A 9,414-nucleotide genomic window follows, 5' to 3' on the forward strand; every position below is an offset into this window, starting at 1 on the left:
GAGAGGGAGAGAGAGAGAGGGAGAGAAAGGGAGAGAGAGAGAGAGAGGGAGAGTGAGAGGGAGAGAGAGAGTGAGATTCGTCACCTGTTGTGATGAGAGAAGGACCTCAAACTCCCCATAGACTCATCCCCCTGGACTCACTCTTCACACAATAATTGCCCTATTGCACACATCCTCCATAATGTAAATACTGTGTATTTAGAGTGTATCTTTAATTGATCTGTTTATACGAGATACTGTAATTATTGTAATTTTTATAATATCACACATTTGACTTTTTATAGTACTTTTGTAGCATAACATTTGATATGTATGGATATTTTGTATTTAACGTTTCACATTTACTTATATTATGTTATATACCTGGCCTTTTTACTTTTATTTCATTTTATAACGCCTTTTTATTTTATTGTTCACCTGCTTTGGCAATGCAAATGTATATTTCTCATGCCAATAAAGCCATTTTGAATTTAATTTAATTTAATTTAATGGAGAGAGAAAGGGAGAGGGAGACTGAGACAGTGAGAGAGTGGGAGAGGGAGAGAGGGAGAGAGGGAGAGAGGGAGAGAGAGAGAGAGAGAGAGAGAGAGAGAGAGAGAGAGAGAGAGAGAGAGAGAGAGAGAGAGAGAACGAGGTGGTGGTCCCTCTTACCCACAGACGGTGCCCTCCAGTGGTGGAGAGGACACTCCAGGGTGCCCTGCTGGGTTCGGCCGAACATGGCGGAGTAGATGGCGATCTGCATGCCCCGCTTACAGCTCAGCTTCAGACGCTCATCCTCACAGGCCACCTTACTCTTATACTCGTCTGGAGACAGGGGGGGGGGGGGGGGGGGGTGGAGAGAGAGCGAGAGAGAGAGAGAGAGAGAGAGAGAGAGAGAGAGAGAGAGAGAGAGAGAGAGAGAGAAGGAGGGAGAGAGAGAGAGATCTGAATGTGATTACCAACATTAGGACTGTAGTTAAGTCAGTGTTAGGGTAAGGGTCAGGTTTGGATATCGTTTTCTTCCTTAGGATCCCTACTACTGAACGGTTGAACACAACTTTAAACTTTAAACTTATACTATTTGTTAAGTGTCTGGGATTAGGCAGTAAAAGCACAGACTGCTGCCAAAGAGAGCTGAAGATTGAGTCAGATGAGCGGGCGTGCGTGGCTGGTTGGACGTGTAGAGCCACGCAGAGGTATTCCACGCATGAGAGCGCTGTGAGTGATGTAGCAGCCCCAATGGCCAGGGAAACCAAAACAAACATTACAACAGCACTGCTCACAACACAGCCCAGCTCAACACTACCGATACATCATAGCACCCCTTTATATGGCCGGGGATCAAAAGAGGCAGAGATCACAACAGTAGAATATAGAGGCTCTATATTCAATGATTCTTCTTGATTCTTCTATCAGATTAGTAACTAGAATCCATCCAACATACTTCTAGCTCACCTCTATCCAGTGACCAACATGTTGATGTTTTTAGATGTGTCATAATGAGCAGGCATTAAGATAATGGGGTTAATCATCTTGCTCAGGAACCGTGCACACAGGGGTTTGAGCCCAAATGTAAAACTCAATGCTTACCAACCGAAAGACTGTGCGTGCAGACCTATACTCAACAATACTGCCGTGGAGGGATGAACACACATGGTGTGTGTGTGTGTGTGTGTGTGTGTGTGTGTGTGTGTGTGTGTGTGTGTGTGTGTGTGTGTGTGTGTGTGTGTGTGTGTGTGTGTGTGTGTGTGTGTGTGTGTGTGTGTGTGTGTGTGTGTGTGTGTGAGTGCGTGTGTGTGTGTGTGTGTGTGTGCGTGTGTGTGTGGGAAGGACTTACTGGGTCTGCATTTGTACCAGACCATGAGGTGCTTGCTGCCGCCTGGACACTGGTCGGTCCCGAACACACGGCTGTTAACAAGAACCTGACAGCTCCTCCTGTCCTGGCACTCATCCAGCATCTTCTACAGGAGAGAGGGGGGAGAGAGAGAGGGGGGAGAGGGCGGGAGGGAGAGGAAGAGAGAGAGACAGGGGGGAGGGAGAGAGATAGAGGGGGCGAGAGGGAGAGAGAGGGAAAGAGAGAAAGAGAGAGAGAGAGAGGGGTAGAGAGAGAGAGAGAGAGGAGAGCGCGAGAGATGAGAGCGAGAGAGAGAAGAAGAGAGCGAGAGAGAAGAGATGGGGGATGGGAGAGAGAGAGAGAGAGCGATGGAGAGAGAGTTGAGAGAGAGAGAGAGAGAGAGAGAGAGAGAGAGAGAGAGAGAGAGAGAGAGAGAGAGAGAGAGAGAGAGAGAGAGAGAGGGGGGATGGGAGAGAGCGAGAGAGAGAGAGAGAGAGAGGGGATGGGAGAGAGAGAGAGAGAGAGAGAGAGAGAGAAAACGTTGTACAAACTTCAAATAGCTGCCGCCAAGGAGGCCCCCCTTGAAATGTAAAGCAGCAGTGAAGGCAGGGTGGGGGGTTAGAGTCGAAGAGGAGAACACTGCAGTGGTTTCCTGTTGTCCTTTGCCCTGCAGATCTGGTTTCAGGAGGCCTTTACACGCTCCAGACCCTCGCTAACACAGGTGAGCACATTCCATCACGCAACATTCTTCCTCTCCTCATCCTACCCAGAATGCACAGGGTGACGGGATGATGAGTGAACACCCAGGGTTCACTGCTCGTGGCTCCCAGGATTTGGCGGAGGCGTCATTGGTGTTTTGGGGAACACAATGATCTTAAATGGTAAATGGACTGCATTTATACAGTGCTATTCTAGCCAGTGGCCACTCAAAAAAGTGGCAAAAAGTGTAAAAGTGTTACAATATTGACTAACATTCACCCATTCATGCTCACATTCACACACCGACGGCGGAATCAACCATGCAAGGCGACAGCCAGCTCGCGGGAGCAGTCAGGGTGAGGGGTCTTGCTCAGGTACACCTCGGGACACAGCAAGGAGGAGCCGGGGATCGAACCAGCACCCAACCGGTAACCAGCCAACCCGCTCTACCTCCTGAGCCGCCCTGAGGATCAGACACTTCCCACACACACACACACACATAAAGACACCCAAACTTCTTATGTTCATCCTTCATAGATGTGGATGATCATGATACGTGCCGTTTAGTTTTGGTGACTGATGGCTGAACAGACCAATACGAGCCCTGGCTTCTATTTGGCCTTTACCAACGATACCTCAGTTGTCCTTCTTTTCTGGTAGGCATGGAAGCCATCTCTACTGCAATACATACTGGGTTGCACTCATGTGAGCCTGTGTTTGTGTGTATGTGTGGGTGTGTGTGTTTGTGTGTGTTTGTGTGTGTGTGTGTGTGTGTGTGTGTGTGTGTGTGTGTGTGTGTGTGTGTGTGTGTGTGTGTGTGTGTGTGTGTGTGTGTGTGTGTGTGTGTGTGCGTCTGTATGAGTTGTGAGGGTGGGGGGTATTTTTTTCACAGAAATTGTGCAAGACTGAAAGACAAGGAGAGGGTGGTCATGAATAAACAACTGATGAATGTTGATCAGGTGTTTGTGTGTGTTTGTGTGTGTGTGTGTGTGTGTGTGTGTGTGTGTGTGTGTGTGTGTGTGTGTGTGTGTGTGTGTGTGTGTGTGTGTGTGTGTGTGTGTGTGTGTGTGTGTGTGTGTGTGTGTGTGTGTGTGTGTGGGGGGAAGAAGGGGAGGATGGGTGTCATTACATTTGTCCGTGGGTGTCTAAAAAGGGGGCCTCGTTGTGGAGCCTCCCAATCAATTTCAGAGCGGATGTCGAGACAAGGAGCCCGTGAAATGGCTTTGTGTAAGCGGGCCGACCTCCCCTCCTCCCCCCTTTAGAGAGGGTCATTTGGTGGAAAACATCCTGACAAAGACTTGCGTTTCGGTGGTGTTTCAAGGATTTCTAGGGGCCCTGTCAGAACATCAGGCTGCTGCAGGTAGTTGCTGCATCAAAGTCTGAGACACATCTCAGGAGGTGGCAGATAAAATGAGTAATGCCTTGGATGCCAGTGTTGATCGATTGAGCGATCCATCGGTTGACGACAATTTCATTAAAAGGCCTAAAAGGCCTAAAAAGCCTGTAATATAAAATAAAATACACATGGATGCTGTGAGTGTTTACCTGGAGTGCGGTGGACACAGAGCAGTATCGATCATCCTTCTGCACCGGATATGTCCCTAGCAGGCTCCGGTAGGTCTGAGGGCACTGCTGGGGATGGGAGGGGCCTCTCCTTCCATAGAAGGCCGATTGGACGGTGATGGTGGTGCGCGCTGGGCAGCGGACGGACAGGAAGTCCCCGTCGCAGGCTTGCTCTGTGTAGTTCCTCAGCACTTTGGACAGGTAACCTAGGGGATGGATGATAGGGATTGACAACTCACTGAGGCAAATGAATCAAAACTATGCATAAACTTACATTCACACACCGACGTCGGAGTCAACCTCGCAGGGCGACAGCCAGTTCGGCAGGATCAGTCAGGCTGAGGAGTCATGCTCAGTGGCACCTCGACACTTGGAGGAGGCGGGGATCGAACTATTAACTCTCTAACTATTACCTACCAACCGGTTACCAGTCCACCCAAATTTTTAATTTGCCACATTTAGGACAAGTGCTAATCGATTTGGTCTTCCCTTATCGTGGATGGGTTTCAGTCATTCTAAACATCATCCATTTCAAAGGGACATGAAAATGTTACATGAACTATTGAACTTTAGCACAAAAACAGACTGCATACAGAAGGTGTTTTTCAGCATATTATCCACGTTTCTTGTTTTGTTGTCAGCTATCTTTGAGGACACACGTAGCATCAGAAGGACGTTGTGGAAGTGTACAGGCTCTTCTGCGGCCCATTGGTAGCGCTGCAGAGACACAGGCCGTGACGGACGCACAGACATTCACTCAAAAAGGGCCTCCGAATCAGCTTAAGCTCCCAAGCACTCGGCTCAGAGGTGGGTGTCGAGTGTCCTCAGACATTGCTGGAGAACACGAGATCCGCCCTGGGACACATGTTTCGGCCTGGGCAGCATGTCGAAGGGCTTCTGATGTGGGCGTGTATGTGTGTGAAAGAAACACAAACCAAGTGCAGATCGTCCAGGTTGAACTCACCCATGAAGATGAGTTAAAAAAAAGTATTCCAAAAATGGAGGAACCACGACCCCTTATTTTCTCTTTTCCTTTTTTCTTCGACCGTTCCTCATTGAGATCCAGCCAGGCAGGCAGGCAGTCAGTCAGCGTGTCTGTTGGTGGGTCAGTCAGTAAAGCGAGCTGAGCCCCATCACAAAGCCACCATTAACATTCCATCCAGGGAGGAAGTAAAGATAAAGGAGAAGGCTAATTTCTTTCTTTTCCTTTGGACTGTAATGTGTTTTGTTTTTTTTATCAAGACCAGAGGACCCTTCAAGACAAGGGGAGACCTCCTTGCCAGAACATTTGCTTTCACTTTCCTTGTCTTTTACTAAGCCTTGTTGAAACTCAGTTCACATGTTTCATGTCTTCAATGTTTGGTGATGAATCAGGGTGCACTGTGTCATCTGCACTAATCCCAGCAGCTGATGTGATAGATTGCGTACCCTTCTATAATCAAATTGAAAAAAGCAAGCTCTACTTCCTGTCTAAGTGCTCCGCAAACACATTAACAGGCCGTCGACACACACACACTCGCTATAACACTCACTCGCAGAGCGGCTGTGCGTGCTGGCGTGGAATTAGATTTATTTGCTGAAGCACAATGACATCCCAAAGGCAGACAAAGCAACACACGCTATTTTTTTTACCTTTCACCATGGCCGCATTTAAGAGCATGGGCGGGAAAGGGGAGTTCGAAAGGTCAGCTCCACTCCAGCAGTTGATCTTTATTAAAACGCCATTGTTTGCAGTCCTGGCTGTGATGCGGACTAGAGAGGACATGCACTTCTATTAACCCGTCCATCAACCCGTTTGAGGGACAGAAATAAAAATATCACCAAGTTGTCAATGTATTTCTATTTAATTTGCACTTTGGACTAGAGTGTACATGCACTGCTACTGAGAAGATATTCATCTAAACTATTTGAGGAATTGCTCCCTGCGATGCGTGTGGAATGCTGAATGCAAATCCCATTTGCCATTTGTTTGATTTATTACTTCTCTGATACGCATTGCTATTTAATGCTAGTATTCAGGCATATTATTTTGAATGCAAATGTATCATCAGTGAGTGTAAAATAACCATTTTGAGGCAACCATTTCCTTTTACAGGGTTCAAACGAAAGTCAAAAACAAAGATACAACTCCATTGTTTTGAATGGTGAATGAGCATTCTCTCTTTGATATTAACTTTGACTGTGAGACCCACAGAGTTCTCTGCCTCTCACTGATCTCAGACCAGTCACATTCCACAGAGGGCCAGAGGGAACTTGGCACTCTCCCTAATGGAGGTGGCGAGACCACACACACACACACACACAAACACACACACACACGCGGTCCGCCTGCACTCCAGTCAACCCCGCTTTCTGGGGGGGTCATTTGTTTGTTGTGAGGTTATTTTTTTGGACGGTGAAACCATAGCAACGGGCGTGTAGAGGTATGGGAGGGGAGGAAACGGAGAAGACTGATGTTAAATGGCTTCAGGGCAGGCCTTTAGAAGAGGGGTCTGGAGGCAAGGCTGTAGGGGAGTGGATAGATGGGCCTTCTTGGAGAACAGGGTATGGGAGAAGGATCCTTGAGAACGGTTCAAGAGCCCAAAACACACTAGACACCTCCTGAGAAAAGGAAAGGCAATGTGGGTAAACGCATTCAGATTATCTCATAGGGCCCGGAGGGGTTTCCTTAAGAAGCCCTATTTGTTTCTTCTGTTCTCTTGTCAGCCCAATCTCTCTATCTCTCGCTCTTCCGCTCTCCCTTTCCCACTCCCTCTCCCTCTAACCAAATCTTCTTTCCTTTTTCCCTCCTATGTTTGATTCTCACTCTAACCCTTCCACAGTGTCCCCAGCCTCCCCTCCATCCCCTCACCCCACCCTACCTCTACAGTGCCAGCCATCATGCAGAGTAAAGGCACCTGTGTAAACCTTCTGGTCAATGACAGCTGTCCCTCAGAGACAACGGCTGAACAATGACCACAACAACAATGAGCAGCGCAAGGTCGGTCTCTCTCTCTCTCTCTCTCTCTCTCTCTCTCTCTCTCTCTCTCTCTCTCTCTCTCTCTCTCTCTCTCTCTCTCTCTCTCTCTCTCTCTCTCTCTCTCTCTCTCTCTCTCTCTCTCTCTCTCTCTCTCTCTCTCTCTCTCTCTCTCTCTCTCTCTCTCTCTCTCTCTCTCTCTCTCTCTCTCTCTCTCTCTCTCTCTCCCCCCCCACTTCCCTTTTCCTGTGCCTTTCAGGCAAGGCCCTGAGTCCTTGCTTAACTAGCGCTCTTCCCTTTCAATTGAAAAAAGCAACCTTCTATTGTTGTTTGTTTATTTGGCCAGTAAAGGAGCCAGTTTCGGTTGAAGTGCTGTTCAAGTTCTAACAGGCGGTGTGTCCTTTCAGGAACTGGAATTGATTTTCAGTTTTCCATTGTCCATCTTGTGTCCGTATCACAATGTGTCGCTGACCGGGACAGCTTCCCCTTATTGTTAAGTCAGGTAGCTGCACCGAGGCTTTTTTCAAAGTTAAGCTTTCAGACAGATCCTCATGAATCATTACATTACCAAGCAGAAAGGGGGTTCAACATCTTGCTCCGAGATGCACACAGGTATCCTCCAGACATCGGAGTTCACAAAGAACATCAAACACCCTCTCCGAGACTATTCTGCCTTCATTTTAACAGCCAAACTGTCTTCAGTTTATTTTAGTTTAGCTTCTTTCTTCCACAGTGGAGGCGCGGTCCGGACCTCCCCTCCGTGTCCTCTCCGATGCCGGTAGTCTACTCCTGCCCACACGTCCCCCGACCACACCAGGCCGCCCCAGGTGATCCCGTAGCCTTTGATAAAAGCTTGGCGCCTTGCTGGCAATTAGCATTAATCATTAGTAGTCACATGACCCCTGGCGCTGAAGAGGGGTCAGGTAGGAAGGGAGATTAGCGCCGGGCCGCGGTGCTGTGTCAACATGATGGAGAGACAGCTGCCCTATCAGGGGAGGATTTCCTCCCTGGGCGTCAGTGATTAGATAAAGAAAAAGCACACAAAAAGCCCCGGCAGGTTGCATAACAAAGCCCAAAGTCCACCTCTCAGTGTCGACACGACGCAGATTTGTGCGTGTGTGTGCTGTTGATGTGGCCGTGGGAGACGTTTACCCTCCCAATTCACACCTCGCCAGTTAAAGGTCCCATGGCATGAAAATCTCACTTTATGAGGTTTTCTAACATAGATATGAGTTCCCCTAGCCTGCCTATGGTCCTCCAGCGGCTAAAACTTGTGTTCGGTGTAAAACAAGCACTAGGTATTCTGCTCGCTTTTGAAGAAAACGGAGGCTCAAGCGCGCTGATTTGGAATGTGGTCCCATATGTCGTCATAAAGGATCTAAGCCCCTCCCCTTCTCTGCCTTGTCCGCCCAGAGAGTTTGGCCCGCCAATTAGACGCGACCGTGCAAGCGTCACGTGTGTGTGTGTGACTACATACACTGTAACGCAAGAGTTTGCTGTTGGTGTTGTGGCGCATAACACGCCGGTTCTTTGATGTCTCTTGTATTTCCACAACGAGACTTGGTTCAGTCTACATCAGATTGATGTGGACGTGGAAGAACCAGAGACGTCGGAGAATCCGACAAGGTCGTTTGTGATTCATAATATCGCCTGGAGGCTCACACAGCTTTTGGCCGTGATAATATGTATTATATGATATAGATATCTATGTATTTTATGATATTATTTAGATATAGAGCTCCAGGACTCCCGTGTGTTCTAGAATATTTACAGAACACGGCTGAAGGCTGTGTGCGCCTCGCCATTGCGATACATCCACTGTAAACAGAGCGCAAGGTACCGTGGCTGCAAGCTGCTCAGGGCCACACCCCCACCCTCCTCCTTGACCCTCCTCCTCGACCCGCCTCTCTCCTCCTCATTTGCATTAAAGCTACAGACACCGAAACGGCGCGTTTGGGGAAAGCTCAATGTGCGACTGGCTCGTAGTGGCTGTAATTCTGCACCACGGCTGAATTTCGGGAACGTCTTCATATGCAGTGTTTGGGGCCTACTAATATCTATATTAAAGCATCCATAAAGTAGCATGCCATGGGACCTTTAAGATAATACATCAAAATGTGCAGTGATGTGAGGGAAACACTTCCCCCAGGGCCAGAGAAACCGCAATTTATATCCTCTTTTCAACAATTCTTTGATTAAAAGCAGCCGAGGTTTGGCAGTGATTACCCTCCCGCTCTGCTAGAGCTGACAGCCACGGTGTTCCCAGTGACTCAGTGTCATTGTGGAATGCTAACGACAAGGCCTGTTCTTTGATTTAAACTGACTAGTTGTGTGTGTGTGTGTGTGTGTGTGTGTGTGTGTGGGGGGGGGGGGGGGGGGGGGG

The 9,414-nt window shown here is 48.4% G+C and overlaps 1 protein-coding gene across 1 annotated transcript in view; it reads right to left on the reverse strand.

Moving 5' to 3' along the window:
* LOC130374401 (G2/M phase-specific E3 ubiquitin-protein ligase) overlaps positions 1-9,414 on the reverse strand; it is a 79,646-nt gene that overhangs the window by 42,947 nt on the left and 27,285 nt on the right. Inside the window, exons 2-4 of the mRNA XM_056581144.1 lie at positions 4,058-4,281; positions 1,817-1,940; positions 652-804 (exon numbers count right to left, since the gene is read on the reverse strand). Coding sequence (XP_056437119.1) covers positions 652-804; positions 1,817-1,940; positions 4,058-4,281 — 501 coding nt within the window. The remainder of the gene's footprint in view (positions 1-651; positions 805-1,816; positions 1,941-4,057; positions 4,282-9,414) is intronic.

The sequence above is a fragment of the Gadus chalcogrammus genome, chromosome 21 (genome assembly GCF_026213295.1).
Source record: "Gadus chalcogrammus isolate NIFS_2021 chromosome 21, NIFS_Gcha_1.0, whole genome shotgun sequence".
Taxonomy (NCBI): Eukaryota; Metazoa; Chordata; class Actinopteri; order Gadiformes; family Gadidae; genus Gadus; species Gadus chalcogrammus.